At 36.6% G+C, this 22,322-nt stretch overlaps 1 protein-coding gene across 2 annotated transcripts in view; it reads left to right on the top strand.

Moving 5' to 3' along the window:
• DNAH6 (dynein axonemal heavy chain 6) overlaps positions 1–22,322 on the top strand; it is a 229,344-nt gene that overhangs the window by 32,311 nt on the left and 174,711 nt on the right. For both annotated transcript variants that reach the window (XM_047745429.1, XM_047745428.1), the window contains exons 6-12: positions 7,856–7,990; positions 8,077–8,197; positions 9,585–9,702; positions 11,202–11,370; positions 13,583–13,699; positions 15,224–15,424; positions 17,846–17,966. In XM_047745429.1, coding sequence (XP_047601385.1) covers positions 7,856–7,990; positions 8,077–8,197; positions 9,585–9,702; positions 11,202–11,370; positions 13,583–13,699; positions 15,224–15,424; positions 17,846–17,966 — 982 coding nt within the window. The remainder of the gene's footprint in view (positions 1–7,855; positions 7,991–8,076; positions 8,198–9,584; positions 9,703–11,201; positions 11,371–13,582; positions 13,700–15,223; positions 15,425–17,845; positions 17,967–22,322) is intronic.

The following is a 22,322-nucleotide window of genomic DNA, read 5'->3' as shown; positions in this document are numbered from 1 at the left end:
CTTTAATTCTGCTTGTCATGGCAGTCTAGCCTAGTTTTCGCATTTTAACCAGTATTGCAGAATGCCAAAGCGTAAGAGAGTTGCACAAGTCCCCTTCAGTTAGAAACAGCCCCAGAGGTTTGGATTTGTGGCCCCCTTTGCTGTTGATTAGGAAAAGAATGGGCTGGCAACCCTTATTACCTCCTTTCATTTTTGAGTGACTCTGGACTCTATGGTCCAAAATAATCTGGGGGTTGTTTTCATGGGCCAGTACCTCCCAATGTATCATATGCTTTCCTCTACCATGGACTCAGACAGAAGGGACAGTTCTGTTTTTTTGTTGTTTTTTTTTTTAATTTTTTTTATTTTTAAAGATTTTATTTATTTACTTGACAGAGAGATCGCAAGTAGGCAGAGAGGCAGGCAGAGAGAGAGGAAGGGAAGCAGGCTCCCTGCTGTGCAGAGAGCCCGACGCGGGGCTCGATCCCAGGACCCTGGGATCATGACCTGAGCTGAATGCAGAGGCTCAACCCACTGAGCCATCCAGGCGCCCCAAGAAGGGACAGTTTTAATATTTACTTGCAGGATGGTGTAATCATGGGAAAAGAACTGTTAAACAGTATGTGACTGTATTTTAAATCTCTACCCACTCACTGACTTTCAACTTGCATTACAAGTTTTCTCCTTGGCCCCTGGGAGTGAACTGGAATCACCATTACTGTCATGATCCTTAGCTGTCTATTTCTATGACACTGAGTCACCACCCTCTGGAATCAGAAGCCTCAAGTTGGCTTCTTACTGCTTATTTCTTCCACTTTCATATGTTACTCTGAAAGATCATTATCAAGATGTCAGTCACACAATAAAAGAACCTTAAAGGAATAAGACTAATATCTTATAACTAAGATATTAGTGCAAAACAAATGTATGAGAGATACTATCTCAATCATCCATCTCATCAAGGATTCTGGGTTGTAGAAAATATTCTAGTCCTTTTTGGTATCAAGTTCAACTTCTAGACCTCTAATTTCCTTAAGGATCCATCAATCATTTGAATCCATTTTACTACATTTCACTACCTTTTATCTTTCACCATGTCTTGGCCACTATACATGCTGTAAGTTTGTTACTAGGTATACAAAATAGTATTTTGTATTTGTCTTGTATTTGTCTCTGAGATTACCTCTATTGATCCTTAAGGCTTGTTCTCTTAGGTGCTGAGGTTGTCCCTCTCTCTGTCCACCATTTATACGAACAGTGCTTTGACCTTGATAATTTCTTCTCTTAAATGTAGCCCTAGCAGACTAGAAATTTCTCATCCATTTAAACTTAGATTGACCTAAATAACAGACCCATTGTGTTGGTTTAAATATCTATTAGATGCTATAATCACCTACACACTTACTATTACTCTTATATTTACTATTAATTAGGAGGGCTGATTGGCCTAGACTAGGTGTAAGGGAAAAAATGTGGATCCTTGAAATATTTCTTTTCATGATTTTTTTTTTTTAGTAACAAAACTTAATGACATCTGTGCCTATGTTTCCTTTAACAACTTTATTGAAATATAATTATTGTATTGTATGATTCTCCCATTTAAAGTATACCATTCAGTGGTTTTATTATAGTCATAGAGTTGATTAACCATTACCACAATTTTAGAACATTTCTGTCACTCCAAAAAGAAAGCCCGTTATTCAGTAGTGATCACTCTACATTTCTCCCCAACTCTTCCCAATCCCCTCCCCAGCTCTAGGCAGCCACTGATCTTTTTGTCTTTATTGGCTTATTCTGTACATCTCATATAAATGGAACAGTACAATATGTGGTTCTTTGTGGCTGGCTTTTTTCACTTAGGATAATGTGTTCAATGTTCATCTATGTTATGGCATAGCACTTTTTTTATGGCAAATAATATGTCATTGTAGGGACATACATATTTTATGTATCCACCCATCTATTATTGATGGATATTTGGATTGCTTCCACTTTTTGACTAATACTGCTATGAACATTTGTGTACAAGTTTTTGTCTGGATGTATATTTTCATTTCTCTTAGGTATATGCCTAAGAGTACAATTACTGAGTCACCAGTAACTGGATGTTTAACCTTTTGAGCACCTGCAAAGCAATTTTTCAAAGCTACTGCACAATTTTAAATTCCCACCAGCAGCAAATGAGGGCTTTGGTTTGTCTCTGTTTTCACCATTACATCTTTCTCATTATAGTCATTCCTGCTGCTTTTGAAGTGGTATCTCACTGTGGCTTTGACTTCTCTTTCCCTAATGGCTAATGATTGTGAACATCTTTTCATGTGCCTACTGACCATTTATATATCTTATCTGGAGAACTGTATATTTAGATACTTTACCCATTTCTTAATTGGGATATTTTTATTTTACTGTTGAATTGTAAGAGTTATTTATATAGTCTGGATCTAAGTCCCTTATCAGTTATATGACTTGCAAACATTTTATCCCATTTCGTGGGTTGTCTTTTCACTTTCTTGATGGTATCATTTGAAGCACAAGAGTTCTTAATTTTGATGATCTGCATTTTAAGTTTTGAAATTGGGAGTGTACATCTTCTGGGCTCCTTGAATTTCCACATGAATTTTAAGATAATCTTGTCAATTTCTGCAAAGAAGCACGTTGGGATCTTGATAAGGATTGCTTTAAATCTACAGATTGATTTAGAGAGTATTGCCATCTTAACAATATTAACTTCTTGTCTATGAACATAAAATGCCTTCCCATTTATTCAGGTCTTCAATTCTTTGAACAATGTTTTATAATTTTCAAAGTATGTTTTACACTTCATTTGTTAAATTTATTCCTAAATATTTTATGTTTTTGTTACTATTATAACTGGAATTGTTTTCTTAATTTTGTTTTGGATTTTTCATCTCATATATACATAAATATATAGTACATATATAGAATATGTAAATAGTATATTTATAAATATGTGCATGTTATATGTAGTAATACAATTGATTTTTGTATATGGAGCCTGTTTTCTGAAACCTTGCAGAATTTATTACTGATTCTGTTAGTATGAGGGTGTGTGTGTGTGTGTGTGTGTGTGTGTGTGTGTGTATTCCTTGGATACTCTATGAACAAGAATAAGTCATCTGCAAATAGATATGGTTTTACAACTCCTTTGCAGTCTGGATGACTTTAATTTTTTTGCCCACGTTCCCTGGCTAAAACCCTCTGATTAGAAGTGGCAAAAGCAGAAATCCTTGTCTTATTCCTGCTTTTAGAAGGAAAGCCTTCAGTCTTTCACTGTTAAGCATGATGCTATAAGGGAGTTTCTTTCTATTCCTCATTTGTTGAATGTTTCTATCATGAAGCCATGATGATTCTATCAAATGCTCTTCCTGCATCTATTGAGATTATCATGCAGTTTTTGCCCTTTATTATAATAATATGATTTGTTATAATAATAGATCTTTGGATATTAAACCAACTTTGTGTCCCTTGGATAAATCATATCTGGTCATGGTACATAATCCCTTTATTGTTTGATTTGGTTTCCTAGTATTATGTTGATGATAATTGCATGAATATTCATAGAGAAGACTGGTCTGTAGTTATTTTTTCTTTTCTTTTTTTTGTAGTTATTTTTTCTTGTGACGTGTTTGTCTGGTTTTATAGAATAAGTTGGAAAATATTCCTTCCGTTTTTTGAAAGAGTTTATGAAGATTCGGTATTAATTTTCCTTCAGTGTTTTATAGAATTCACATGTCTTCTAGTCCCTTACATTTCCAAGTTTCACTTTTCTTTAGACTTAAGTGTGTGGTTTTATTTATTTATTTATTTATTTATTTATTTATTTATTTATTTGTCGGAGAGAGAGAGAGAGAGCACAGGAAGACAGAATGGTAGGCAAAGGCAGAGGGAGAAGCAGGCTCCCCGTTGAGCAAGGAGCAGGATGGGGGACTCGATCCCAGGATGCTGGGATCATGACCCAAGCCAAAGGCAGCAGCTCAACCGACTGAGCCACCCAGGAGTCCCAAGTGTGTGTTTAATATTAATGTTTCAATATTATTTACTGTTGCACATGGTTTTAACCTGCTGGTTTCTAACAATGTGTAATTTTGGTGCATGTGATACTTTCAGGCAATTTTTTTTTAATCTTCACATTCTAAAACAGTCATTCATTTATTTTAATTTGAATGCTACTTTGTAATTAAAATCTTTCCATATTTTTTTTTAAAGATTTTATTTATTTGACAGACAGAGATCACAAGCAGGCAGAGAGGCAGGCAGAGAGAGAGGAAGGGAAACAGGCTCCCTGCTGAGCAGAGAACCTGATGCAGGGCTCGATCCCAGGACCCTGGGATCATGACCTGAGCTGAAGGCAGAGGCCTTAACCCACTGAACCACCCAGGCGCCCCAAAATCTTTCCATTTTTAAATTTTTAGTCAGCCATTGCTTTGCAAACAGACCACTCTTAATTTCATAGATCTATATAACTGTTCCTCTGTTTATGAAAGGATGTACTTTTTACTGTAGCCTTTTCTATTCTAGGTCAGAAATGTATATGAGAACTTGAGCCCAGATCCTCTGGCTGGGCCATGACCTATATAGTTCCAGTGGGCTCTCTTGAGAGTCAAATTACTCAGATCACCCAAATGTTCTGTTGACCAGGGTTAGGGCAAATAAAAGTTGTGGCGGTGTGGTAAAGGCAAGATTAGTAAATCCAAAGGATTCCTGCATTCCAACCAAAGACACTGTGCCTCCGCATCGCACTGATTTTTCTTAGATTTTTACATAAACACAGCTCTTCTACACTTATCTTCCAAAGGCTCTAGTCTCTAAGTTTCCCTGTGGGCTTTCTGACCCAGTAACCAATCCCCAGATTAATAATGATTTTCTACCTCTGAAAATATTAACACTCATTTCAGTGCAACTGGCAGAAACTCCGTTTCAGTGAGCTTCAGCAGCAACAACAACAAACAAAAGCTCATATAATGAGGAAGTTCAAGGAGTGAGCATCCCTTTATGCTTGGTTGAATTCAGAAGTTCAAATAATATCTTTTCATCTTTATTTTTTCCTCTTTCTCTTCATCTTTCAGTTCTGTATTTCTCTGTTTCTTTCTCACTTGGGCTCTTACATGAGTACCATCTGCTGCTCTAGTCATAGCTGGCTCTTTGAGAAGAGTACCTCTTGCTGGAGGTGCTAGAGAGAACGTGATTGGCTCAGCTTGGTCACATGTTCAATCCTGAACTAATCCTGGCACAGCCAGGCATACTCATAAGTCAGGCCTGGGTTTGTGCCTATTCCTCATTCCTCTGAGGGTAAAGGAAAACAAAGTCACATGGTAACGTGTTTCCCAAAAGAAAGAGGGATTCTATCCCCAAAAAGAATTGGAGGTAGGTCTGTAGGTCTGTCCAGGACAGACAAAAATGATAGCTTCTCAGTCTACATTCTGAAACCCAGCATCAAAGTGACAAAGTTCTTCTTCTTACACTCTTGCTAACAACTTAACATAATGTGTAATCCTTATTACCTGCGACAGGTGCTGTTGATTTAGGAGCCTGAGAATGAGCCTGAGATTCTATCTGAAATTTACTGATAGAAACAACAATGGGGGTGGGGTGGGGGGAACACCCACAGTCTCTCTTGTATTCACAATTGCTCTTACAACTGTCCTGGATGCAGACAGCCAGATGATATTTAAGTGGAACCAAAGTAATTTCTTAGATTACATATTTTTTCTTCCAGAAAATTTCCATTGTCAAACTCCTCTCACATTTTGACAGACCATCAATATTAATTTTGCTCTCCACCTGGATCCTTGCACTTTGTCCCTGTACTGAATAGAACTTTTACTTTGGTTCAAGGACTTTCTCCAGAGTACCCTGGACTTCCTTGTCTTCCCTGTCCAGTTTTGATTGCATTCTCCTCCCTACTCCTATACTCATGTTAATTTATGTAGTATCTTTTTTCAGTTCTTAGACTTAGTCCCTAAACTTTTGCTTCTTTTTTTATCATGCAAATTCTTCTATGAACTAAACCTTAAGGGACTATCTGACCTCCTAGATGTTTTTTCATGAAACTCTTCATGTAGGACCTACTAATTATAACTTCCTTTTATTTGCACTCGAATAAATAAAGCACTGTTTCATGTTGGTCTGAGTAACTATTATTTGTCCTGTTTGGGAAAGACATAAAAAAGAGTCTAATAACGTGGTGTATATAACATATAAATCAGAATCACATAAAAATAGTTAACTTTTTCAATGTGACTGCTACTCATTTGATTAGATTACAAGTGAGGGTGAATGATCAGGGAACATTGTTAGAACATGTGTCTTTTGGGGCACCTGGGTGCCTCAGTCATTAAGTGTCTGCCTTTGGCTCAGGTCATGATCCCAGGGTCCTGGGATCAAGTCCCACATCGGGCTCCCCGCTCAGCAGGAAGTCTGCTTCTCCCTCTCCCACTACCCCTGTGTGTGTCCCTCTCTCACTGTGTTTCTCTCTGTCAAATAAAAAATAAAAAAGACTTTGAAAAAAAAATGTGTCTTAGAAGCCAACAGCCTAGAGCTCTGACCCATGATGGTAGCATAGAGAAAGATTAAGTTAATATTATGTAACATAATTTTACAAATACTTCCACTCATTATTCTAGCACACAGATAAATAGGTTGTTTTTTTTTTTTATTTTAAGATTTATTTATTTATTTGAGAGAGAGAAAGAGGGAGTGGGGGGAAGGGGCAGAAGGGGAAAATTTCAAGCAGACACCCCAGTGAGTGTGGAGCCTTACTCAGAGCCCAATCCTAGGACCCAGAGATTATGACCTGAGTGGAAATCAAGAGCTGGGTGCTTAACCTACTAAACTACTCAGGTGCCCCATAAATAGGTTCTTAATGGTGACTGAATTTTCTTTTTCAGCAACTTGTCACCCCTGAAAATTTAAAGTTAAAAAATTTAACTTTAAAAAATTAATTCAAAGTGGTCTTTGTCCTATGTCATATCCTCTTAGGTCAGTAGATGGGCCCCTCCATTACCAGGATGACTGGACTTTGTAAAGTCCTTAAGATAACACAATGAATCTTATAGTAGCCATTCATCAAACATAGTGAAATTTAAGAGATTCCTCAGCCCTCCTTTACTTGCCCTCAATTTCATAGCTAAAAGACACATGTTCAAAAGGAAAGGTAAGAATTCAAACAAATTAAATCTGATAATTCAAAGAATGCTTTTATGGATAAAGAAGATGTGTGTGTAAGTGTATATATATGTGTATGTATGTGTATGTATGTATACATATATGTAAGTGTGTATATGCATATATGTATACATACATATACAATGGAATATTACTCAGCCATCAGAAAGGATGAATACTTACTGATTAGAGAAAGACAATTATATGGTTCACTCACATGTGGATTGTAAGAAATAGCACAGAGGATCATAGGGGAAGGAAGGGAAAATTAAGACGTAATCAGAGAGGGAGACAAACCATGGGAGACTCTTAACTATAGGAAATGAACTAAGTGTTTCTGGAGGAAAGAGGGGTTGGGGTAACTGCGTGATGGGCATTAAAAAGGGCATATGATGTGATGAGCCCTGGGTATTGTATACAACTGAGGAATTATTGAACTCTACATCTGAAACCAATGATACACTATTTGTTGGCTACTTGAATTTAAATTAAAGAAAAAAACAAAGAATGCGTTTAGAAAAATTTCAGAAGAGTTCCTGTTTAATGTATGTACTTTGGAGTTGTAGCTACAGTTAACACATAGAGCTATTTATTTTCCTTAATAACCATTCTTGCTTTCCAAGTATTTTTATTCTTTCAAAAGACAGGGCTTTTTTAAACTAAACAATGACAAATTTTTATTTTCATGCAGTATTTGCGACCAGCTCTTCTTAAGATAAATGAATTATGCTATCATTTAAGTTTTATGGGACTTTGTCATATTGAAAAATGTCATACCTACACCCTGCAAGAATTTAAAGTTGCACAAATCATACGGTTAGAAGAGGTAAGGAATTTTGTCTATAGCTTCAAGATTTTTTCCTATTGTTGCTGCTTTGCTATTACTAATTATACATATTCATCAATGTCTAGGTGATAGAGCACCTAGAAGAATTTCGAAATGAGGCAAAAAATGTGGTCAGGAAGGCTTGTCAAAATGCTCTTCATGCTGCGGGATTTATTCCTGATGACTGTCTGCATAAACCCGTTGATGGTATGAAGGGGAAACCACTTTGATAGATCAGAAGTCATGGCTTTCTGAAAAATTACCTTTTTCTACTTTTCTTAAGTTTAAATAGTGATCCTATCTTTTTTAGTTCTTCCAAATGTCTACTTGATACATTACAAATTCAGTATATATTGTAGAAGGGGAAAACATGGTGAATGCAGAATTTTCCTTGCATTACCAATTCTTATATATAATATTTTAAACTGGTTACAGAACCTTCATTTCATAAGCATTTTATAGAGGAATCAGGGCCTCTCGTTTAAAGGTATGTCCAACCTACCAATACAGACAATAGGTTTGTTAAAATTAAGCAACTGGGTGGATCTCAAGTTGGCCCCAGGTGACATGAACTGTAAAAGAATAACTAAAATTCAGGGGGAAAAGGAGTGTGGAGGTGTTCCTGGGAAAGAGGTAGCATGGTATACAGATCAAATCTGAGTAAGGGGAATGTTAATGAACTGTCTGCAGTCCTTTGTTGAGTTGAAATCCTTTGATATGTAAATTCTTTTGGAGAACTGAGCTGTTTTCTAGAGTTTGAAATATCTCATTAACTAAACATTTGTTTTTTAATTTATCTTTTTTTCCCATTTTAATGCCAATGTGGTTAACATACAGTGTTATATTAGTTTCAAGACATACAATGTAGTGATTCAATAATTCTATGCATTATTCAGTGCTCATTGTGATAAGTGTACTTTTAATCCCCTTCACATATTTCCCCCATTCATCGACTCATTTCTCCACATAACCATCTGTTTGTTCTCTATAGTTAAGAATGTTTTTTGGTCTTTTTTCCCCTTTGTTCATTTGTTTTGTATCTTAAATTCCACAATGAGTGAAATCATATTTGTCCTTCCCTGATTTATTTCGCTAAGCATCACCAGGGAAATGCAAATCAAAACCATAATGAGATTATCACCTCATACCTGTCAGAATAGTTAAAAAGCACAAGAACCAACAAGTGTAGGCGAGGATGTGGAGAAAAAGGATCCCTCGGACACTGTTGGTGGGAATGCAAACTGGGGCAGACACTGTGGCAAACAGTCTGGAGGTTCCTCAAAAAATTAAAAATAGAAATATCCTAAGATCCAGTAATTGCACTACCGGGTATTTACCCAAAGAATGTGAAAACACTAATTCAAAGGGATAGAGGCACCCCTATGTTTATTGCAGCATTATTTACAAAAGCCAAATTATGGCAGCAGCCCAAGTGTCCATCAATAGATAAACGAATGAAGAAGATGTGATATAGGTATAGACAATGGAATATTGTTCAGCCATAAAAAGAATTTTACTTATCTTTTAATCCATAGTGAAAGAAATGAAATTTTTACCCAAGAATTCTTGACATTGTATCTTCTGTTGTTCTTAGATTATTGTAAAGTGCAAGACAGTAGAGGTCTCATTGAGTTGCCTGCTTACGCGGACTCTGACAAAATGACATACACAGAGCAGGCCAGCAAAAGACATCACTGCCTGAGGCTAACGTGGTAAATGATTATTCTCCTTCTCAAGAAAAATTAGAGCATCCACCCTTCTCGATTTTCATTAAAAATTAAAGCCTTTATCAAAGGATTCACAAATAGTGATGAGAGATTTGGGGGAGCTGGTAACCTGAATGCAGGCCCAGAAGCTCACCCATCCAACTGCCACCCAGCAGAGTAGCCCCTGGGAGTCAGGCTGGTGGAGAGTGGAAGTCGTGCCCAAGGCCAAGTGCTCCTCTTTGGTCTCTGAAGCTCAGTTTGGAGCGTGGAGCAGGCTTCAAGGACAAGTCAGATCCATGGAGAGTTGTGGCCTCCTCCAGTGCACCTGGAGGACCCACTACATTGGTTTGGTCACTAAAGAACCACAGATCGCTGCATTGCCACACAAAATCCCACCCTCTCCCTAAGGTGAATTTTGCACCTGGGAGACCAGGGTGGAAAGTTTTCCCTCCAGAGCCTCAGCGGGATCTTGACATTGTTCCAGAGTTTGGATTTCACACCATTCTAAAGGCTCATCATTACAAATAACTTGCAAACAAAAACACCAAATGTTATCTGAAAAGTTTTGTGTGGCACTATAGAATACTGTTACTGTTACTCAGTGCCCACTAACTTAGTCTGACTTTGATGGCTGTATAGTTAATAAATCTTAACTGAGCACTGGTTTACATATGAAATAACATGATAATAATGGCTGTGTCACAACAGAGGTCAATGGAGCAATCCCTGAGGCCACCATCAGAGTACAGGTCACAGAGGCCCCTTGGCCTTCAGTTGAGTAGAATATAAACATTTATTCTAAATGCCTAATTTAAGGAAACATAAAATCTGCATCTCTGGGTTAGCAGTTGCTATTAAACAATGTTTATTCAGTAGCAAAGATTTCACACCTTTACCATTAGAATGTGAGTTATAGATGTTGTATATTTTCTGATTTCTTCTTTTTTTTTTTTTAAAGATTTTATTTATTTATTTGACAGAGAGATCACAAGTAGATGGAGAGGCAGGCAGAGAGAGAGAGAGAGAGAGAGGGAAGCAGGCTCCCTGCTGAGCAGAGAGCCCGATGCGGGACTCGATCCCAGGACCCTGAGATCATGACCTGAGCCAAAGGCAGCGGCTTAACCCACTGAGCCACCCAGGCGCCCTCTGATTTCTTCTTTAAAGCATCTTTAAAAAATCTTATGGCCCTTTTGGCTAGATGAGCTGGATATATTTTCCATACTAGATATATTGCTCACTAAATATCCTTTTGGATAGTTAGAACGCTGAACTAAATTGATGCTATATATTTGAATATATTTGTGTTTTAAAATGAAGAATGTCCAAGAATAACTCTTTTGGACAGTAAGTCTCTGCTATTATTACATAAATGGCAATTCAAAGAGAAATTAGATTTTAAATTTTGGATATTTGGTTTAGTGTCACTTTCAAAAATATTTTGTTTAGTGTCACTTCATGGTAGTGAATATAGAAAACTGAAGTTGTATTATTTTTTTCTTTTCAAGCTTTATCCGTCTCAATGACTATCTAATTGAGAACACAATGCACGTCCTAACAGTCAATTCTGTTAACTCTCTTTTGAATTATCTCACTGACAAGCTAAAACGAACACCTTCAGCAGATGTCATTGAGAAATGGATTACTGAAGAGAAGCCTGAAGTCACTGAGAAAAAGGTATATTCAGACAAAATTAAGAAAATTCATAGGTCAGCAATTTTTGAGGAGTGCTGACTACGTACTATAAATTATTCTATTTTCTGTGTACTTGAAAAGTACCAGAAATGCTTAGAAGATTTCACAGGACAATCAGAGCTTACCATGTGTACTCGAAATGGCAGAATTAAAATCAGCATATCATCAAGTATCTGATAATAAAGGAAGGCATCCACTGGGCTAGATGTTGCTGTCTTTCTCATAGGAATTTGTTAAAGGCTATTCATGTGTATACTAGACAAATATTTCTTAAGTTCCTACAATGTACCAATCCCTATGCTGGATGTTGGGTATATAATGATGAAAAGCATAGACAGGATTCTTGCCCCCAGAAAGCTTATGGTTTGGGAGTCATCATTTGCATGAACTGGCCAAGAGAAGCAGGGAAGGTGGTATAAATGAAAGATAAGCAAAAGTTTAGAGGTGAGAAAAAGCAAACTGGGGAAGCAAACTTTTGTGTTTTGGGTGAATAACCTCTTGGGAGGATGTTGAAAATGTTGAACTTAAGAGACACAGTAATTTGAGACATTTGAGAGGAAGTATTACAGATCTTTGCATTCTAGTATAGCTAAGAGGGAAATCATGTCATCTCATATCCACATTTCTCAATAAGCTTCCCTTAGCTCCATTCCAGGTGATAACTTCATGCCAGATATCTAAAAACATAGCAAAACATGTGTATCTGGTTTCATCAAGATTCCTACCTGCACCTGTCAACTGCCTCCCCAGAAGACCCACCTGTGAAGTTTTAAGGCTGCATGCACTTTGCCATACTTTCCCTTTTCTCCAAAAGTTGCATTTTAGTTGCATATTTCTTTTGATGACTTTCTCTCTTTCTCTAGTCTCAATTTGTCCTTCTTCTAAGTACTATTACATTTTTTATTTTTCTAATTATAAAAGTAATATACACTAAGTGAAGAAAATTGGAATATACAAAGAAAAGGATCCTCTGCTATCCAAAGATAACTATTTCCAAGTGAAAAAAGGTACCACATTTACTGCTTTAACACATGCTTTTTTCACTTAGCAATGTATTGTGAAAAATCTCCAAAGGCAATATGTATTTTTCCATAAATATTCTCACATTGAAATATAACTGTTGTGCACCTGCTAAATAATTTTTTATCATTGATCAATTTCTCATATTCCAAGTAAGCAAAGACATCTTTGTTTCTTATTATTCCAAATAAACAAAGAACATCCTTTTCTATACATTTTTCACACATCTCTGATTTTTTCCCCTTAGAGGAAATTCCTAGATATGGAATTCTTGGGTCAGAAATATGCTTTTGGTACTGATGCATTAATTTTCCAAAAAGTTTTGTGTCAATTTACAACCTTCCTAGCAATGTTTGAGCATGAACCACACATAGATATTATCATTCATTGTCATTGCAGTCCATCTGATTGTTGTAAAGTAGTATATCACTGCTTTTTATTGTCATATTCCTTTAATTCACTTCAGTGCAGGGATAAAAGCATAGGTCAGGTGGTCAGAAAAACTGGGGTTTGAGTGCCGGCCTGGAATTTAATAACCAGTGTGTCCTGAATGAAATGTCTTTCCTTCTCCAGATCCTAATTTTCTCATGGGGGTAATAATGATACCTTCATATGGTTGCTGTGGGAACATGAGTACTTGCACTGCTTGGCACATAGTAAATACTCAATAAATGTTGTTACTGAGTAAACTATCCTGAGTATGAGATCAAGGAAGAGATTGATTGATCCTTGTATATTCCTTTTAGGAAATGTCAGATTATGCCCTTTGCTCATTTTTCTATTTAAGTACATTTCTATTTTAATATATTTCTATTTATGTATCAATTGTTGTATTATTAGTATAAATTTCTGCATCAAATACATTTCTATATAAATATTATCAATCTCCTATATTCTACATACAGTAGTGATATATTTTTCCAGCTTGTTGTTTGCCTTTCCATTTTGTTGATCGTGTTTTCATAAGGAGGGAAGTTTTATACTATTGTGTAGTCTTTCAATGTTTGCCTTTATTTTTTAATTTCTATGGTAATATTTGTTGAAAGACAAGCCAACCTTATGAAATCAACTAATTGTATATGCTTCAGTTTACATGCTTCTTGTAATACAGACATCTTTTACCTTACACCTTGGTTCTTACATCTTTATAACACTGCAAATGGGCTCATTTCAGGGGGCCTCTGCAGCAGAAAAGCAGGAAGAAGACGAGTCTCTCATCCCCATGTTTCTCACAGAACTGATTTTGACAGTCCAGTCATTACTATTTGAACCTTCTTTGGAAGACTTCCTGGTATGTGTTCCTTCGTAGAGCATCCATCCTTCTATAACTACATTTTTGGGAAACGAAGCAACTGTTTTACTCTCAAGTAATGGGCAGGTTTGCTGCTGTCCCTCCTCTGAAATGATCAGAAGGAAAAGAAAATACTGTTCTGTGCACAGCATTGCATCTACATAAAAATCACCTAAAATTTTAGCACATTTTCTTTAACTTGAGACAGACTGGGAGTTTGGTCAGGTATACCATCAAGAGAACAAATGCTATACAAAATTTCGAATTGACTATAATAAGTACAATTTTAAAAATCTTTTAAGATTTCAAAATGTAGATTTAGCTGTATTTGTGAAAATTTTTAAATTATCTATTGCTGTGTAACAAATAACCACAAGTATGGCAGCTTAAAACAACAACCGTGTGCTATCTCACAGTGTCTGTGGGTCAGAGTCTGGACACTGCTTGTCTCAACTTCTGCTTCAGAGCTTCTCCAGGCTGTCATTTGGGTGTTGGGTGTGATGAGGTCTCCTTAAAGGCTTGACTAGAAAAAGATCTACTTCTAAGTTCCCTCAAGTTTTTGTATAGGTGTAAGTATAGGACTGAAGGTCCTGTTTCCTTGAGGGATGACAGCAGGGGACCACCCTTAAATGCTAGAAACCGCCTGTAGTTCCTTGCCATGTGGCCGACTCTATAAGCAGTTTACAACATGGATATTTGCTTCAAGACAAGTTAGAAAATCCCCTTTGGGAAGGGCCCAATCTCTCTTTTAAGGGTTTTCACTTGATTCATTCAGGTGTACTGTGGGTATACCTTTTTGATTAACTCAAAGTCAACTGATTTGGGGCCTTAATTATATCTGCAAAGTTTCTTTAACTTTCTATATAATGTAAGCTAATCGTGGGAGTGGCATCCCATCATATTCACAGGCCTTCCGTCCCTCCATACTCAAGAGAAAGGGATTATACAGGGCATGTACACCAGAGGGAGGGTACCTTGGGGGCCATCTTAGAATTCTGCCCTCTGATTTGTGTACGTGTATAGATTAGTAAACCAATCAGAGACTATGTTTCCGGGTATACTGTAGCACAAAAGCACTAGTAATCAGAATTTCTACATTCTCTTCTTGGCTTTACAGTTAATGGATTATTTACCACTGGAAACCACTTACTGCTCTAGGGTTTAATTCATGCATCTGTTAAGATGAGAAGGCAGATGAGTTTTAAGGTTGCTTCCAATTCAGTAGTCTACGATTCTGTAATTTATCAGATAGCTTATTTTAGGATATTTATAAGGACAAGTAGACTACTGAGTTCCCTCTGGTTGGGGCCTTACCTTAGAAGCTCCCATACTGAGGCAGTGGGCTCTTGAATGTTCCTTCTTAACCAGAAAACTCATATCCTTCACATGATTTATATGAACTCAGAATCAACACAGTATTTGTTATGGTTGAATGAGTTATTTATTTTAGCATTTCAAAAAATTCAAAATTATTCATAAACACAATCATATATGTTTATATTTATGTTTATTTTTTTCTAACAGGATGGTATTTCAGGTGCAATTAATCATTTCCAAAACACTGTGCTGTCAGTTCCTAACCTTGTACCTGATACATATTTTGATGCTTTTACCAGACCTTACATTAACAACAAACTTGAAGAAAAAACTTGTGGATCTGGGCCAAGCCTATCAGCAGTATTTGATGATGATAAGAATTTTCACATGATTATCTGTCAAATAAAGGTACATTTACTTTTACTAAAGCTATTTTATAATATTCTCAATCTTTAATATTCTCAATTGAGTAATAAAGTTTCTTCCTTTCTTATCTTTAAACTACATGACTGCTACTTACTTTCTAAATGACAAAGTGATTTCTTTTTTAAAGTCCTATTAAGTCAGAGCACTAACTACAGGATAAGATTTAGAAGAGCAAGTTATTGGAGACAGCAGCACTCCCTCACTCCCAGGAAGAAGATAAGTAGAAAGAAGAGGCATTATATTAAACTTGGGGCTATGTAGGGGAAATGAAGCAACTGGTGAAAACTCAAGGTCCTACAAGCCTAAAGAGAACCAAAAAGTCAAAGTACACCCAACTTTTTCCCTGCTGCCAAAAAATTAAATAATCTGCACATTGCTACACTGACAGAACAGAATACCCTTGAATTATAAAATCTCACAAATCACTTCAAGTCCATAAGCTGAGGAAATGAAGATGTATTAAATTCATGCAAAACTATGATAAGGAGAAAACAAGGAAGATTAAAAGACCTCATGAATACTCCTTCCTTTCCCTCCCAAAAAAACTTGAAACAAAAGCTACTGTACCAACTAGGGTAAATATCCTCAAACAAGCATTTGAATATGTGTGAAATCACATTGAATCAAAATTAAAAATAGAAATGGGAAATAAATTAATCTCAGAAATGAAAATGAAATTACATGGTGACCAAAGGAGAATAAACTCAAATGAAAATTTAATAATTACTATAGGCGAATGATAGGAAAAATGAGAATTAAAAAAGACAGCAAGGGTGCCTGGGTGGCTCAGTGGGTTGCCTCTGCCTTTGGCTCAGGTCATGATCTCAGGGTCCTGGGATCGAGCCCCACATCAGGTTCTCTGCTCTGCAGGGAGCCTGCTTACCCCTCTCTCTCTCTGCCTGCTGCTCTGCCTACTTGTGATCTCTCTCTGTTAAATAAATAAATAAATCTTAAAAAAAAAGAAAAAGAAAAAGAAAAATACAGAAAAACAACCAAGACAATGAAAATAAGCTAGAGATGGATAAGTATAAGGGACAGAGAGAAAATGATTGGACTAGAAGATGGTCAAAGAAGAAATAATGTACATTTAATTGGCATCTCTGAAGGAGAAAAACAAGACATAGGGTAGAACAAACATTTATAACTATAGTCTAAGAAAAGAAAACCTAAATCTATATATTGAAAGGGCCTACAGAATACCTTGGAAAATTGACCTACCTCCTCTTAAAACTGTTAGCTTTTAAAACAAGAAAAATTCTTCCAGGTCTCTAAGCGCAAGGATAAAATAACTCATAAAGTAAGAGAATTAGACCAGTATCAGACTTCTCAAAAACAATGTGTAAAGCAAGACAATAATGAAATGGCATTTCTTAATGAAACTCAAGGGAAGAAAGTATGAATCAAGAATTTTTATCTATTCAAGATAGGCTTTCAAGTATAAAGGCCATAGAAGGGTCTCCCTGGGACAAACTGACCATTAAAATAAATACTGAGTATATAAGTATATATAAGTATACTTATAAGTATATAAGTATATATAAGTATATACTGGGTATATAAGTATCATAAACTCTTGAATAAAATGAAAGCATATTAGTCCATACTGTGAATGAAGCAATGAATTGAATGAGAAGGGAAAGCTTTTCCTCACAGCGGAATGTCAACTAATAAATGTAGAAGGACAACATAAAGAAAAATCGCCACAATGTCTATCATAGAAACAGTCAAGAATCTCTGAAGCATACTAAAATGAGAGTGGAAAAGTGTAATGAGAAACAGGATTTTTGTCTCAAAGCATTTCTACATAAGATATTTATTGATTTCAGGGGGGATGTAGTAAGTTTGCAGTGATGAAGCCTGACAGACACCAGATTAACAAGTTAACATCACAGGTAATGGGACAAATTGACATTATGTGCCTTCCATCATGGTGCACTGAGAACATATATCATTTCTACGGTATTACTATCAAACACATATAACTGAATCTAAGCTTTGGAAGGTATAAAACGTATGTACACATATACACAAATAAGATACTCTTCATAAATCTAAGGTCATGAAAGACAGGGATTGAGGAATTGTTTAAGATTTTTAAAATTACAAGTATGCTTCCTTTTAATCATAAGGAACAGTTCTTCAAAAGTCAGATTTGAAGATGTGGCTGTGTGTGTGTGTGTGTGTGTGTGTGTGTGTGTGTGTGTTGTGTGTATATTTTAATTTCATAAGAGAATCCATTAACTGGATTGACCAAGGATGGTATCTTCCCTCACTTATATATCCCTTGGCCAAAGCATAGGGTTAGACTCAGAGAAGGCATTTGTGTTTGTTTCTTTAATTATATTGAATTGGATTCTGCTCAGAAAAAATATAATTTTACTTGTCTATTTACTTGTCTATTAGGAAACCATACGGGCAGCATTTGAATCTGCCCAATTATATGCAGCTACATTTGAAAAGTTCCAGATATTCTTCAAGGAAAATGAAAGTCTTGATCTACAGGGTCTTAAACTTCAAGAACCTGGTAAGTTTTCCATTTGTCCTAACTAATTATTTTTGAGAGAGATGTCAATTTTCATAGTACTCTAGGTTCCTGTTTATTGATATGTAATGACAGGATTGGTTACCCAAAAGAGTCGGACCAGCAAACGCCAAGAGTTCATTCATTTCTGGGTTCTTTTCTGTGGAATTACTCTCTACCACATCCTCATAGTTGGTGCGATTTTGATCTTCTTAACTTCCCTAAGATTAGTTTTGTGGCCTAGCATATGATTTATCCTGGAAAATGTGGCATGTGTACTTGAGAAGAATATATATTTTGCTGTTGGAAGGAATGTTCTATATGTGTCTGTTAAGTCCATTTGTTCTAAAGTGTGATTCAATTCTGTTTCTTGTTGATTTTCTGTCTGGATGATCTATCCATTTAGTATTAAAGGGGTATTAAAGTCCTTTACTATTGTATTCCTGGCTATTTCCCTCTTAAGATCTGTTAGTATTTGCTTAAAACATTTCAGTGCTCAGATATTGAGAGCATATATACTTATGATTGTTCTATCTTCTTGTTCTATTGACCCCTTTATCATTATATAATGATCTCCTTTGTCTCTCATTATGATTTTTGGCTTGAAGTCTATTTTATTTGACACAAGAATGGGTACATCCACTTCGTTTTGGCTATGACTTGTTTGGAGTATCACCTTCCACCTCTTCAGTTTGAGTCCCTGTTTCTTTTTGGAGCTGAAATGAGTCTTACGAAGGCAGCCTATAGTTTGGGTCTTGTGTTTTAATCCAGCCAGCTACTCTCTGCCTTTTGATGGGTAGATTCAGTCCATTTACATTTAGGATGATCATTGATAAATGAAGACTTACTACTGCCACTTTGTTTTTTATTTTCTGGTTGTTTTGTATCTCTCTCTCTCTTTGTGTTTCTGTTTACCTTCTTAGGTTGGTGGTTTTCTATGATGATTTGGTTAGTTTCTCCAACTTGTGTGTGACTGTCTTTGCTCTAGATTTTTGTTTTGTGGTTATTGTGAAGTTTGGATAAGATGTCTCATAGATAAGATAGTCCTTTTTCTGCTGATTGAAACTTATCTTCATTTGCCTATATAAGTTCTTTTATTTTCCTCCTCTCCTTTTATACACACACACACACACACACACACACACACACACATACACACACACATTTAAGATTATTTATTTATTTATTTGACAGAGAGAGATCACAAGTAGGCAGGGAGGCAGGCAGAGAGAGAGGAAGGGAAGCAGGCTCCCTGCTGGGCAGAGAGCCCAACGCGGGCCTTGATCCCAGGACTCTGGGACCATGACCTGAGCCGAAGGCAGAGGCTTAACCCACTGAGCCACCCAGGCACCCCTCCCCTTTTATATTTATGTTGCCACAAATTATTCCTTTATATGCTGTGAGTTTGTTACCAAATTATAGTAGCTATAGCTATTTTTAATGCTTTTCCCCCTTTAACCTTTATGCTATAATTGTTTAACACCCTATTCTAAAATAGACTTATAATTTTGTGATTCTATTTATAACCTTACTCGAAGCTTTGTGTATCATTCTTTTCATTTCAGGTTGACAAGCTCCTTTCAACATTTGTTATAAGAGAGGTCTAGTGGTGATAAACTCCCTTCACTTTTGTTTGTCTGAGAGTTTTTATTTCTCCTTTATATCTGAAGGATAACTTTGCTAGATAGAGTATTCTTGGCTGGCAATTTTTAATCTTTCAATATTTTGAATATATCATTCTGTTCTCTCCTAGCCTATAGAATTTCATAGTACTAACAGAGGTTGTTCTGTAGGTTAGTTTCTTTTTTTTCCTTGACTGCCTTTCAGATTCTTTCTTTATCATTGACTTTTGAAAGTTTCATAATAATGTGTCTTGGAGAGGGTCTTTTTGCATTGAGATAATAGGTTATCTATTAGCTTCATGGACTTGTATGCCTTGTTCTTTCCTCAGGTTTGGGAAGTTCATAGCTATTATTTCTTTAACCTCTCTACCTTTTTCTTCTCTTCTTCTGGTGAATGCATTATTCTTGTGTTGGCTCCCCAAATAGTCTAAGGGCACTCATAGGGTTTCTTCACTTTTTAAAAACCTTAGAATTTTAGAAGGAGTTCTATCTCCTTTTCCACCTGAATTATTTCTAGATCTACTCTATTTCCAATGCTTGGACCATTATTCTGAAGGATAATGATACCATGAAAAAAGACTATGTGTCCAAATAAGTTTGAAAAATACTAGGGGTGCCTGGGTGGTTCAGTGGGTTGAAGCCTCTGCCTTTGGCTCAGGTCGTGGTCCCAGGGTCCTGGGATTGAGCCCCGCATTGGGTTCTCTGCTCGGCGGGAGACGTGCTCCCCCCCCCCCCCCGCCTCTGCCTTCCTCTCTGCCTACTTATGGTCTCTGTCTGTCAAATAAATAAGTAAGTAAATAAATAAATAAATCTTAAAAAAAAAAAAAGAAAAGAAAAATACTAGATCAAGCAACATTATACAGGGTTTCATACCAGAGGACTTCTCAGATTACTTGATATCCTCATTTTGTCACATCTAAACCTTTTGAAGTGAGTAGGATTGTTCATTGTTGACCCTTTTGTGTATTACGAGGAAGCTTAAGCTCAGAAAGATTAAATGACTTAACCAAAGCCAAATATAGGTTAAAGACTTGAGCTTAGGTTTTCTAACACTGTGCATTCTTTATATTATGTCAAACTTACCCTTGTAGTCAGGAGATGAGATGAATAAAGACAAGAATCAACACTGTTTTCTTTTTGGGATGGTAGAGGAGTGTTACAGAAAGAGAATAGGGAGCAGTAAGGAAATCAATCTGTGGAGGAAGTACTCAGAAATAGTTAGCTAATTTTTTTATTTTTTTAATTAATTTATTTATTTATTAAAGATCTTATTTATTTATTTGACAGACAGAGATCACATGTAGGCAGAGAGGCAGGCAGAGAGAGAGAGAGAGAGAGAGGAGGAAGCAGGCTCTCCACTGAGCAGAGAGCCCGATGCGGGGCTCGATCCCAGGACCCTGAGATCATGACCTGAGCCGAAGGCAGAGGCTTTAACCCACTGAGCCACCCAGGTGCCCAAGTTAGCTAATTTTTTTAAGATTTACTTATTTATCTTAGGAGGGAGGGACAGAGGGAGAAGGACAGACAGAATCTCCAGCAGACTCCATGCTGAGCACAGAGCCGGATGTGGGGCTCAATCTCATGACCCTGAGATCTTGACCTGAGCTGAAATCAAGAGACAGACACTTAACCAACTGAGCCACCCAGGTACTCCAAAGTTAGCTAAATTTTTACAGGCCCAGAGGGTACAGGATTTTAAAGATAAGTAGAATAGTTGAGTATAACAGATATATTAGAAAGAGCTGTTTTTGACCAACAGTATGATACAAGTGTATTCAAAGGTAATCAGGTCTCCACTGGTTCCAGGTAGACTGGATAAGGGAGAAAATGAAAATAGAAAGATGATCAAAATGCAACTGTAACATATGGCACATGTACATCGAGAAAGACCTCAGCCATGATATGGGAGCAGGGTTGGCAGAGAAGTGTTGGGAAGAAAAATGGAGATAACTTCAGCTATGCTCAATCTCTTGTGTTCTACATTTTTTAAAAAAATTATTTATTTATTTATTTTTTATTTTCAGCATAACAGTATTCCTTGTTTTTGCGCCACACCCGGTGCTCCATGCAATCCGTGCCCTCTCCAATACCCACCACCTGGTTCCCCCAACTCCCACCCCCCGCCGCTTCAAACCCCTCAGATTGTTTTTCAGAGTCCATAGTCTCTCATGGTTCACCTCCCCTTCCAATTTTTGTTATTAAAATCTTCAAAATGCTTTATGTGAAGGTGTCACATAAACAGGAGATGTCACATAAATAGGAGAACCCTTCCATGAAACCCAACTTCAACCCAGCTCTCAAATCCAATCCATTTCAGACTAGATCCTTTAGTACAATTACAAATTCTTTTCTTTTTTTTTTTTTTGAGAGTTTATTTATTTATTCGACAGAGAGACAGATCACAAGTAGGCAGAGAGGCAGGCAGAGGGAGAATGGGAAGCAAGCTCCCTGCTGAGCAGAGACCCTGATACGGGCTCGATCCCAGGACTCTGAGATCATGAGCCGAAGGCAGAGGCTTAACCCACTGAGCCACCCACGTGCCCCAATTACAAATTATTTTCATCTGCCATCTATTAGTAGGAGCCAAAAAACACATTTTCATTATTGAATATTATTTTCTTTAGTACAAGAATAAAATACTAAGTGTTATGAACTAACGTTTTGAAGTTATTCAAGGTATTCTACATCAGGAAAAAAGCATTATAAATACATCTATAAATGCAATGATTTTTAATAT

This window comes from Lutra lutra, chromosome 9 (assembly GCF_902655055.1).
Source record: "Lutra lutra chromosome 9, mLutLut1.2, whole genome shotgun sequence".
Taxonomy (NCBI): Eukaryota; Metazoa; Chordata; class Mammalia; order Carnivora; family Mustelidae; genus Lutra; species Lutra lutra.
Note: the sequence above shows the minus strand (reverse complement) of the source record. Positions and strands in the feature narration are given on the sequence as shown.